The 13,536-nt window shown below is 34.8% G+C and overlaps 1 protein-coding gene across 9 annotated transcripts in view; it reads left to right on the top strand.

Moving 5' to 3' along the window:
* The window catches only part of Lrrc7 (leucine rich repeat containing 7), a 516,598-nt gene that overhangs the window by 378,823 nt on the left and 124,239 nt on the right, over nucleotides 1-13,536 (top strand). For all 9 annotated transcript variants that reach the window (XM_021731075.3, XM_040288837.2, XM_021731076.3 and 6 more), the window contains one exon: nucleotides 13,079-13,208. In XM_021731075.3, coding sequence (XP_021586750.2) covers nucleotides 13,079-13,208 — 130 coding nt within the window. The remainder of the gene's footprint in view (nucleotides 1-13,078; nucleotides 13,209-13,536) is intronic.

Genomic DNA, 13,536 nt, shown 5'->3' on the forward strand with positions numbered 1-13,536 from the left:
GTGCTTTGCTAGACCTAATCAATATTAGACAGCCTCTTAATGGAACTTTCATGAAAGCCACTGAAACACTGGTTGCATAGACATAAGGATCCACTTGAAGTCCATGGGTACTAGTGGTTGAGTAAAATCCCTGTCCTTCCGACTGCCAGTTTCAGGCATCACCCGCAACAGGATTGACAATAGGGAAACTAACATAATGAGAGATGTGGAAATCTAATTCCCAGTAGAAAAGGGGAGGATACCTATGGTGTACATCTTGAAGAAATAGTTTCTGAAAAGCACCTAAAGTGGAGATATAACTAGAGGATCGAGAAATCCGAGCCCATGGGCCCAGGCCTTCTAAGATGCAGTCCAAAACCAGTTCTAGAACTTGCTGATACACTATGCTTTCCTCACTGGAGGCCCCAGGAACCCAGAAAGTCACCACCATCTGCCACCACCCATTGAAGTGTTCTTATTCTTTACCCCTATGGTAGTTTCAGAATATGGTAATACTTCAGTTCCTATACTATTTGCCTTCACAGAACACAAACATATAGGTTCTGTTGTTTAGGTCTTTAATGATTACTGGAGAAACATAACTAGACTATAACCAAAAATAATAATGTTTTGAAATTAAGAATTTTTATTATAAAATATATAAGCACCATTTGCATAGACCTGGTAATAGTAGTAGCATGACATCTACCATTCACTAATCCCATCCCTCCCATTCACTAGGGTTCAGCCACACTGGCCCTTCTGCACCTTCAAGAAGCCAGACTCCTTCCTGCCTCATGGCTTTCTTTTTGTCATTACCTCTATCTGAATATTTTTTCCCTGCTCTTCATAAAGCTGACTGCTTCACAACTTCTACTCTAAACTTCAGTGAACATTAGCTGTCTTCTTTGAAAGGCAGATTCTAGTCCAGTAGGTCTGAGATCAGAGAGCTTGAAGTTGTGTATATGTCAAAGATGTCTCAGTGATGTTGATGCTTCAGGTTCAGGGACAACACTTTGACTAGGAAGACTCTAGTTTCCCGTAATGTCCACTACCACATTTTCTCTGTCCCTGTGCCTGTTTTGTTTACTTTGGGCACTTTTCCCAATTTATAACTGCTTATTTTAAAGATCATATTATTCTGCCTGACAAATGCAATTAAGATAGCTTATGTATCCCAGATCCAAAATTGTGTAGGTTTCTAAAAATATGAACATTAGACCCCAGTTCACTTTGGGTTTCAATTTCTATATTCTTCTGTGTTAATCAGTGTTGTTCCGTAGTACTCTAAGAATATCAAGCAGTAAGGATGACTTTAATGGACAACATTTTTATTTAGAACTCTTATGCTTCTACCTTTCACTAAATGCCTTGTTCAGAATGGAAATGGGAAAATTATGCAAATAAATATGGATACTGTTATTCCCATATTTAGTTTTATTTTCCTAAAGATTGATAATTTTTTTTAAAGTATAAATGTGAGTCAGTTACAGTGACACAAGCCTGTAATTCTAGCTGCTTAGGAGGCGGAGGTAGGAAGATTGCAAGTTCAAGGCCAGCCTTGGCAACTTAGTGAGACCTGTTCAAAATAAAAGGGAACAGGAATATAGCTCAGTGGTGAAGTGCCCTTTGGTTCAAGTCCCAATACCAATAAATAAATAACAAAGTTAGGAAAAGATTTATCAAAGATAACTGGTACTATTTAATTCAAACATTGATTACTAATTTAGAGGAATAAACAATCTCATCATAAAAGTTCATTTTTAAAGAGATTTTTAATACCATTATATGGAGAAATTTGCAGAAGAATGGAGGAATAAAAAAACAGTATTAAATCAAAGCAATGGTAGGTATAAGGGGAATAAAATAATGTCACTCTTCTCGTTAAATTTTTTGTTTGTGAAAATACAGTCACTTTGCATTCTGTTACTTACATTAACATGTAATGGATTTATTATTTAAGAAGAAATTAATACATAACTATTTTTAATTCCTATTTTAATTTAGAATATAAGAAACTCAATAGATACAACCTATAAAAACAAAAATTCCTTGGGGTTATCTATGATTATTTTTAAGAGTGTGAAAGGGTCATAAAACCGAAAGTTTGAGCATTTTCATTCTATACACAACACAGTTTGGATAGTAAAGTGGTAATGGTCACTGTCTAACTTATGTTCTCACTTGAGTAGTCATCTACACAGAAATGTTTTAGATTTGCATGTATGGGAAAAAATACACTATTTTTCTAAAGTTTTATGATGTGCCTTAATAAACAATCTGTACTTTATTTAAAAGTGGTAATACAGTGACTTTGTTCACCTTAGGAAATTCAGAATTGCTAGATCAGAGGTTTCATTCAAAGGTTAGAGATGAAATTTGATTATTTACATAAATGTTCTGTAAATGGTCAAGTAATCTATATTTTATTATGAAACATTTCACCTACAACTCTTGGCACGGAAACCCTAGAAACAATATGACCAGCTGCCGTGACCAAATATATTCATCTTCTGTACATGGAGTAGTTCAATATTTTAGACTTACATTTGATCATTTTTAATAGTACAACTATAAGCTGCCAGATTTCATTTTTCAACGTTTTTCACGGTTGAAATTGATCCCATGACTTTTGTGCCAAATGATTTATAAAAACCAGTTATTTTTGTTGTTGAACCTTAGTATATGCCTAGAAATTTCAACAGCACTGAGAATTGAATGTCAAATAAGAATAATAATAAACAACGTTTTATGCTCACAGTGCTCCAGATGCCATGTTTGGTGATTTACAGGTGCTGTTTTTAATTCAAGACCCCCATTAACACAATTGGTATCAACAGATACAGACACTGAGGCTGATGGAAGCTACCAGATTTCAATGTTGTGTCTCTCAAGTGTATGTGATAGCCAAGTCACACCTTCTGTAAATGACTCCCCATGTTTGGTGAATTTATGGGCTCTGGGGGTGCTCCAGGGTTTGTCACACTCAAAGAAACATACACAGAGTCTGTTCTTTCTTAGTTGTATAATCTTGGATAAAAGCAATAAAAACTCAGAACTCAAAATGGGTATTTTTATAAAGTCATTCTTTCACAGAGTTTGGCCACAGAGGCTGCTGGACTAGGCATCAGGACATTTAAGGACCTATGCAAACAGAAAAAAAGTTCTATCTTCAGTTTGGGCTCTCAGGTGTGAAGGGATTTAGATCATTAATAGCCATTACATTAAAAAAAAGTTTCATAGACAAATAACCTTGGGATATTCTGTATCCAAGTTAGAGCAACATTGCTAACTTGGGGTTTTCTTTTCCAGTCGTTGTTTCAGTCTCTGGTTTACCTTTGTATCATCATCTAACTTTTTGATTATTTTGCATGTCATGCCAATTACAGCTGGTAGCATTCCTTGAACAGTTCTCATCTCCTGCATGGCCCCTGGGCTTCTTGGCACAGAGGAATGTTTATAAGCCCTGAAACTTGACTCAGGTTTCAGTCCTGGCTTCTCTACCCATTAGAGAATTCACTGTTGGCAAGTCACCCCCACATCAAAGAGCCACAGTTTCCTTATTTATAAAATGGAAATAATAATGTTTCTCAGAGGTTACCATGAGACTTAGTGCTAGAGAGCCTTCAATAAATTTTAACAATTGTTATTGATAGTAATAACCAAACAGATAATTATATATAAATATCGTAGCTCACATTCATCATGGGAGGTTGTTAATAAAGTATGAGTGAAATGTCTAGTTCTTTAAAAGAAAAACATTCTGTACTTATTTGCAAATGTGATAATGATAGTGTGCTAGTCTGGGATATTATAACAAAATACAGTAGATTGGATAACTTGAAAAACAGAAATTTGTTTCTCAGTGTAGGGGAGCCCAAGGTACCAGTAAAGTGAGTGGCCGTCTGAGCCTCTCTGGACTTGTATTAGCTGCTATGCTCCTATATGCTCACATGACCTTTTTGTACATGGAGAAAAAGAAGAACAAGCTCTCTGGTGTCTCTTCCCATCATGAGGCCCCTACTCTCATGACTTTAATACCAATTACTTCTCAAAGGGTTCCATTTGCAAATACCATAAAATTGGGGATCAAAACTTTAATATATGAATTTTGGAAGGAAACATTCAGTCCATAACATACATATTTTAAACCTATAATATCTACTCTCAGGAAATGAGGTGTTTGAAATTGCTTCCTGCTTTTTGGCAGAATCCTCAAGAATAAACTGTTAGAAGCATGAAACAGTCATGCATCATTTTTTGCTGGAGATACTTTCTGAGAAATGCATCATTAGGCAATTTTGTCATTGTGCAAACTTTATAGCATGTACTTATACAAACAGAAGATGTATGAAGCTGCTGCTGGCATAATATGCCCCACTATTTTATAGTAAACTTATTTTATATAAAGAGAAGTACTCTAAAACAATGAGAAAAATCATAATATAGTAAATACATAAATCAGTAACATAGGTTATTATCATTACCAAATATTATATACTTTGCATAATTGTATTGTTATACTTTCTTGTGTGTTTTGGGGATGGGGGGGGTGGATACTAGAGATTGAACACAGAGGTGCTTTACCACTGAAGTACATCCCCAGTTCTTTTTATTTTTATTTTTTATTTTAAGGCAGGGTCTCACCAACTTACTCAGGGCCTCACTAAGTTGCTGAGGCTGGCTGGAACTTTTGATCCTTCTGTCTCAGCCTCATGAGCCTCTGATATTACAGGTGTGCACCACTGAACCTGGCTATGTGCTATACTTTTACACTACTGGCAGCCTGGTAGCTTTGTTTACACCAGCATCCCATAAACACTGGAGTTATGCATTGAGCTACCACATTACAATGTCGTTAGGCAAGAGGAACTTTTTGGTTTCATTATACTATTATGGAAACACTGTCCTATATACCCTCCATTATTACCAAACTGTAGTTATGTGGTATGCTTGACTTTGTAAAGTCAGAGGACTTAGTGAGAGAAATTTAAAACACAAGCAATAAATTTTAATGTATTTCCCAAACTGAATAGAAGTATCCTCACTTACAAAGTCACTGAGAAAAGGCCCCTCTCTCGCCAAAATGAACAAATAGAATTTCATTGATAATTATAAGATTTCAACTGAAGTACAAAACCAGTAATGACAAAAGAAAATGTTCTCCACTGACCACTCCCTCACTCCTTGCCCCAACATTTTAGAGTTATGGCTATTTATGAGTGATGTCCAAACTACAATTATGGCTACTTATGAGAAACATATATTAATGTTTCTACAGTTTGGGTTGATTAAGAAACTTTTTAATGTACTAACTTGAAACAAAGAATTTTTTAAAAAATCATCTGGCAATGAGTGAAGCTATTTTCTACTCATAGGTAAAGTTTTATCCACTAAAAATCTGTTTTAAATAGTATTCTGATTTCACTGACACTTTGCTCCTATAATCTAAAATAAACTTTTGCAAATTTTCTTTTCATTCAATCCAGTTAACTTTCTAAAAAGTTCAAATGAAAGCAGAGTTTTCTAGTTGTTCAGGATGGATGAGGAAATTGGGTCTAATGAAATGTATATTGTTTATATATACTTTTTTATGAGAGTAACTGCTCAAAATCAGCAAACATTTCAGAAGTTGAATGTCTACATTATTATATTTTTTACAGATTCTGATTTTATGGAATTCAACTTAGGCTGAGAGTTTGTACTAAAACTGAGTGAGTTTTGCTAAATGGACAGTATGGAAAAGAATTAGTCTGATTAAAATTCATTAATTTTCTCTCATTGTTTATAAGCAGCCCAAGCACCTCATCTAATGTTAATAAGAAAAATTAGGATGGACTCTAGCTCTTAGTTCTGAGTCTAAACTAAATGAAATTGATTTATGACCCCTGAAAGTAAGAATAATGGCAAAAGTTAGCTAGCATTCACTCTGTGCTCATCCTAAGTGATTTACATATATTAATCCCTTCATATATTTTTAGGTCTTTTAACACAAGGTTAAGTGCTGTTTTCACTCTCTTTATCCAGTGATAAAACTGAAGTATAAAGTAATTAATTAACTTAACTAGAATCTTCCCAATAATACATTTTAGAATCTAAACTCTTATCCTAGCCTCCAGTGTATGTGGTGCCTTTGTCAAAGACAGATGACTGTATCTACCTATCTTGATCTGTATCTCTCTTTGCCTTACATTCTATTTCACTGTTCTGGTTGTCATTGTCTGTTTTTACACCAGTCCCATGATGTTTTTGTTACTCTATGATTTAAAATCAGGTATTATGATGCCTCTAGAATTGCTCTGTTTGCTAAAATTGTTTGGGGTATTCTGGTTCCCTGCGAATTTGGGGACTGTTTTTCTAGTTCAGGGACGAATGTCCTTGAAATCTTGATGGGGACTGCATTGAATCTGTAGAACACTGAAGGAAAAAACTGAAGATGATGCTAGAAGATTGGAAAGACCTCCCATGTTCCTGTAGGTAGAGGCAAAATATTAATCTTTCTTCAGTTTTCTATAATTTTCATTGTAAGAGGTCTTTCCTCTCCTTGGATAGATTTATTCATTGGTTTTTGTTGTTGTTATTGTTGAGGCTATTGTAAATGGAACTGTTTTCCTGATTTTCTTCTTTAGCAGATCAGTGCATAGAAAAGTTATTGATTTTTCTATGTTAACATTTGCTGAATTTGCATATTAGCCATAGAAAACTTCTGGGTGATTTTTTTGGATCTTCTAAGTATAGAATAATATCTACAAACAATGATAATTTGACTTCTTCCTTTATTATTTGTATCTGTTTTATTTCCTTTTCTCGCCTGATTTTTCTGGTTAAAATTTCAAGTATTATATTGAACCATAGTGATGAGAGTGGACATCCTTGTCTTGTTCCTAATTTTACAGGAGATGCTTCCAGTTTTTCCCCATTCACTATGGTGTTGGCTTTATATTTGTCAATATGTAACCTTTATGATGTTGAGATAATTTTCTTTTTTTTCATTAATGGGTGCTGGATTTTTTTAAAGTTTTTTTCTCTATGATAATATGATTTTTGTTTTTAATTCTAGTTATATGATGAATTACACTTGTTGATTTGCATATATTGAATCATCTCTAACCCTAAAACTAACTTTATTATGATGTATAATCTTATTAATGTGTTCTTGAATACAGTTTGTTAATATTTTTAAGGATTTTTGCATCTATGTTCATTGAGGATAATGGTCTGTTAGGAAACACCACTTTAAAGTGCTTTATACTTCCTTTGGACTTATTTTTACTTTCAATGTGTACTAGTCAAGATATAAAGCTTCTAAAATAATCTTTGGTTTCTTTTTACTTCATTATTATAAATGACAATATTAATCTGCATAAATGTGTTAGCTGTTTTCATACAAGATCCTGTATTAAAACACCTTTAATTATTTTTAGGAAGATAGCTATTAATGAACTCAGCTGAAATCATAGGTCATGAGTATGAATCTTTGGTATTTGAGAGATCATTGATAAATGTGTATTTTGCACATACTAGTTCTTCTTTGTAACCCAATGTTTTAGGCTCTAAAACTCATTGTATGATAAATGTGTTGTCTTTTTAATACAGAAAGTCCTTTCTTTGTATACTAGTATGAAACTATGTTGGAATAAAAATTTTTTCCTACAGTACTGTCAACACACAACACAGAACACTTCTGGTCACTGAACTATATGGGGTTTTCCTTGCATCAAGTAATTTCCCAATTTCCTGTGGACAACAACTGAATGTCTACAGTTTAACTCAATTCTATTCACATGTTTGAAGTTAGAATCAGAACCCACAGGGTAAAGTTTAGGTTCTTCAAGACTGCCTCCCACTTAGACATCAGTCACAAGTCCAGATCTGGGGGATTTCTGATTGATCATCTATAAATTGGGGGTTCCTATGACTCCCTCTTCAGGTCCAATCTTTAGGTTTAATGGCTCACAGAAATCAGGGAAACAAGGTAACCAGTGTATGATAAAGGATAATGCAAAGAGTAGAGATAAGAAAACACATGCAAAGGTACATGGGAAAAGAACATGGAACTTCTGTGTACTCTTCAAGAGCACCACCTTCCTGGAACCCCCTACCTCATGCAATCAGCAACTCACAAGTTCTCTGAACCTCCGTCTTTTGGGGTCCTTATAGAAGCTTTATATATGAGTGTGGTGATTATACATCACTGACCTTTCGTGATCAGCTCAACCTCAGCCTCTCTCCTCTTCCCAGTTGTCAGGGTGTGGGACTGACACTTCAAACTTCTAATGACATGATTGGTTTCCTTGGCAAGCAGCTCCCATCCTGAAGCTCTGTAAGAGCCCCTAATCTCAAGTCATCTCATTAGTATACAGAAAAGCACTTATTACTTTGAAGATTCCAAGGATTTTAAGAGGTCTGTACCAAGAACATATTGAATATCAAATACATATTCCTTATAAATAAATAAATCACAATAAGTTGAGGCATTGAGGTGATCATAAAAATTATTGTGTAATCTGCTGTGCAAAATGGTTTTAACCAATGTGAAAAATTATGATCATTTTCACAAAAAGTCTTTAAACCTTTTATCATACCCTTACACGCTCATACTGTCCATTATAAATATAGGGGATTTGAAAAATAATAAAACTAATATTTGTTCAGTATACTATATTTTTAAATACTAGGAACACTGAGATGTAATATTTGTTTTGTTTTGTAAAACACCAAATTTAGCTTGAGCATCACCTGCCTTCTTTCCATAATATAAGTTATGATACAAGGTGAACATCAGTGGATTGTTATAGTCCTTTTCAAGTTTGGATAAGTTTTTTTTGTTTGTTTGTTTGTTTTTGGTACTGGGGATTGAACCCAGGGACACTTAACTACTGAGCCATATTGTCAGCTTTTTTTTTTTTTTTGTATTTTATTTAGAGACACAGTCTCACTGAGTTGCTTAGGGCTTTGCTAAATTGCTGAGACTGGCTTTGAACTTATGATCCTCCTGAGTCAGCCTCTCGAGTCGCTGGGATTATAGGCCTCTGTCACCTCACCTGGCAGCTTCCAGATTTTTATGCTTTGTGCTTCCAGTGTTGTGAAATGTCTGTGAGAGTCCCTTCTGCATGATATGTACTGCTAGGTCACTTACTCTGAAACCTCTTCTTCTTACAACCACTTTCCTCACTCATGTGGGTAAGCGTGCCTTCGCTAAGTTCCCCTGGCAGCTTATCTGGGATTCCCTAACAGGAGCAGTGTCAACAGCCCCACAGTCACCTGTGGCTTCTCTAACACCATTTATACTCTGTTGAAATCCTGCTAAGTTTATTTGCACAGTGTGGTGAAAATTTCTGCCATGCCACACACATATTACTTGCTGTTACTTCCTACCACGAGGCTCAAATATTTTTATTTTTATGTTTCATATCATATTTCATCCAGAACTCAGGCAATGAAATTGTATAATCGCCAGTTGTGGCATGAATGGCCTATACCAAAGTCTGTGTAAGATAATGGGCTTTAAAAGTTTAAATAACTGCATGGTCCATTGGCTGGATTAGTGAAGTTGTCCTTTGTGATAAGTAGAAAATTTTCATATTTTCACATAAATCTCCAAGAGAATTAGAGCAACCAAGAGCTGTATCCAACAGTAACAGTGTTTTAACAGTTAAATTATTTTGCCTATACTATCTGTCTACTGCTGGAAGACAGACAACATATTTTGCTGTTGATATGTGAGCCTAATAACAGATACATGATTTGCTGTCTGTGAACATAGTAACAGATGTGCATGGCCCATCACAACTTTGAAGACAGTGATGTAACTGTTCGTTGATCATGATGTTCATCTATTATTCACATTTACATTGTGATTTGTGAACCGAAGAAAGCTTGATACTTTATAGAGTCACTACATTTAAAATACCAAGTAACTGAAATTTAAACCATGTCATTGGGGAACAAGTGTTTTTTTAATGAACTATGACAACTGAAACTCCTGCATACTGTCACTGAGCAAAATTGAGGACTGCCTTACTGTGGCTTAAGACCAATTTCAAAATATGTTTGTATAAAAGAAAGAAAACACAAGAATCCTCATTTTGTTATTTTTAAAATATCTTGTTTGAATTCACCCTTTGAATGTACAATTGAAATTTTTATTATAAAAATGCCCCGTCACTTTCATCACCACTTGCTGAATACAGGAGTCCAAGCTATTCATAGAAACCCCTTCTATGTAATTTTACAAGAATTATTAAGTGCATTAGATGTATAAGACATGATGTTAGGGTTTTTAATAAATAGATATTCTCTTACTGAGTTTTCCACATATGTTGATTCCTGCCCCCACAAATACACATACACACAGAGTCAAACAGCATGCCCACCTGGCACCTCAGGAACATGACCACCCCCTATGGGGTGGGGTGTCTCAGTGGATTTAAAAACAAGTTTGATTGGGTTCACTAATAATAAAAGAAAAAAATTACTTTGGTTTTTTTTTGACTAATACTATGCTATGTGCTTTATTGATAATATTTCATGAACTATTCAAAGCAACTACACGAGGCAGGAATTATTAGTATCCACATTGCAAATATGAAGAGAAACTGAGACTTAAAAGTTATATGACTTATCTATGTATAAGGAAAAAATTTCACTTGAGCTATTAGTCAAAGTTGAATGCCACCTTTTGCCATAGCTGGTTCTAACCAGTTGAATTTCAAATGATCATGAACTTTGAGTGACCCTGGACAGAGTCAGACTGAACCTAAATGTATTGGATGTTTTCTTGACCCACAGACAGTAGGTCTCTATTTGCCTAACATACACAGTCCTGTGAGTCCATTTCATACTTTTCATAATGCAAGTTTTCCATCCTTGGTGAACATAATCATGCTGTCACCCAATCAGACTCTCACAAACCCCTACTTTTTTACTGACTTTCCTCCTCAGAGCACCACTTACTGGATTTTCTTCCCTATGTGTACCTTTACCTGGCAGGTAAATAAAAGCAGCTTTGTTTTCTGAGCTATAGTGGTCTTTCTTTTATTTGTTGACACCCAGTATCATACATCCAGTAATTGACAGGGCTAGGGCCTAAATCCACCGGACTCACTTCAGCTCCTATGCTTGATTTTCATGTTAATTTCTTAAATAAATGATGAGAGCAAACTGTATTCAAGTTAGCTATTTCCAATATATAAAAAAGAAAGCTGATTCTATAACCTTACTCAAACTGACTTCATTTTTCCCTTTACAATGGCAGGTTCCTCCTCCTGGGGATTCCTCCCTGCTACAATAATGGCAAAAGTATGAATGCTAATACCAATGTAATAATATTAACAACACCAATGGCAATTTAAATATAGCTAGTGATTTTTCTCTTCCAAGATCTCTTTGTTTCCCACATGTTGCTAAAATACAGTGAAGTTTTTTTTTGTTTCCTTGTAATAACATCACTCCTATGATTCCATTTACTTATTTATTTATTTATTCTAATCAGTTATTCATGACAGCAGAATGCTCTTTGATTCATTGTACACAAACAGAGCACAATTTTTCACTTCTCTGGTTGTACACAAAGTAGGGTCACATCATTCATGCAATCATATATGTACCTAGGGTAATGATGTCCATCTCATCTTTCCTATTCTCATGCCCCCTCTCCTCCTCTCCCTTCCCTTTGACCAATCAAAAGTTTCTCCACTCACCAGTGCCCCCCACCCCAGTATGAATTAGCATCCACTTATCAGAGAGAACATTCGGCCTTTAGTTTTTGGGGATTGACTTACTTTGCTTAGCATGATATTCTCTAATTCCATCCATTTATCAGCAAATACCATAATTTTATTCTCTTTTATTGCTGAGTAATATTCCATTGTGTATATATATGCCACAGTTTCTTTCTTTGCCTAACATACACAGTCTTGTGAATCCATTCATCTATTGAAAGGCATCTAGGTTGCTTCCACAGTTTGGCTACTGTGAATTGTGCTGCTGTAAACATTGTTGTGGCTGCATCACTGTAGTATGCTACTTATAAGTCCTTTGGGTTATAGACCAAGGAGTCGGATAGCTGGGTCAGATGGTGATTTTGTTCCAAATTTTCCAAGGAATCTCCACATTGCTTTCCAGATTGGTTACACCAGTTTGCAGTCCCACCAGCAATGTATGAGTGTGCCTTTTCCCCCACATCCTAATCAAAACTATTCTAAGATTTTATTTCACTCCTATGATTCCTTTCTGTGGCTCTAGGATACAGCATTTAAGTATAGAGTGGTAGGGATTGTGGCAAACAGGAGACCCACCAAAGGACTGTGCCCATTTGAAGACAGTAGTTATAATTCTATATCCATTGCTTCTCAGGGAAGAATATAGGCCCAGTATTACCAAATTTGCAAGGAGCACCAAAAATCTGGATCAATAGTGTATATTTACTACTTTTTAATAATTCTAGGCAAAGCAAACAAAGCATGTCTACAGGCAGGGTAATGTAGCAGAGCCATGTTATCTGATTTCAGTCCCAGATTTGCCAATTTGTATGGCTTTTAGAAAGTTTCTTAGCCTATTTAAGCCTCAATTTTCTTATTTATAAAATGAGCTTTAAAATAGAGGGGTTCCCCCCCCCCAAAAAAGAGAGAGATTAGTAGGTCTTTCTATCTCTAAAATGCTTGATAAAATACAATCACATTAGTGTTTTTGTTTTTACTGCTTTTCCCCATTCATCCTCTCTTCATTGGACCTCCCACCACACTCTTCTACCTACTCAGTGCTGTTTCAGGGACTCATTCCAAGATACACATTCTGAACTTCTGGCTAAAAATGACACCTAAGTTATAAACAAACACAAAAATAAAAATTCTTCCATAATTTCCAATGGCTCAGCTGAATGACAAATTCAGAAGTGGAAAAAATTAACCTTATTTATTTTACCAAATCAAAACACTCATTTAATGATATAGAACCATTCAACTAAACTGATTAAAATTAATGAATTGATGTAATATTTTGTAATCCTTGATGAACTACTTTTGTTTGGTGATTGGATATGTGGTTTTGCAAAAAAAAAATTTGCCGGAATGACTAACTACTGTGTTCAACTTTTCAGTTTATCTTTACTAGAAGAATTCGACTGTAGCTGTAATGAACTGGAGTCTCTACCATCTACTATTGGCTACCTTCACAGTCTCCGAACATTAGCAGTTGATGAAAATTTCCTTCCAGAATTACCCAGAGAAGTGGGTTTTCCATAAATTAATTTTTAATGAATATGTTTTTAAATGAAATATTTACAAATGAAATAGCAGAGTAGGTTCATGAGTTGAGCAAATGTGTATAGGAATTATCTATGTAATCATTCTGTTTTAAATGACAAATATTCTTACATTTAAACCAGAAAAATGCATTTGACTTAAATATCGCTTACAAAGAATAAAATAATTATAATAAACATTATATGATAATTATAATAAATATTAAAATAAGTATAATAAATATAAGTTAATGCAAGGAATACAATTTTAAACAATTTATGTATTTTGCTTTTAAGAACAATAGAAGTAACAT

This window comes from Ictidomys tridecemlineatus, chromosome 11, assembly GCF_052094955.1.
Source record: "Ictidomys tridecemlineatus isolate mIctTri1 chromosome 11, mIctTri1.hap1, whole genome shotgun sequence".
Taxonomy (NCBI): domain Eukaryota; kingdom Metazoa; phylum Chordata; class Mammalia; order Rodentia; family Sciuridae; genus Ictidomys; species Ictidomys tridecemlineatus.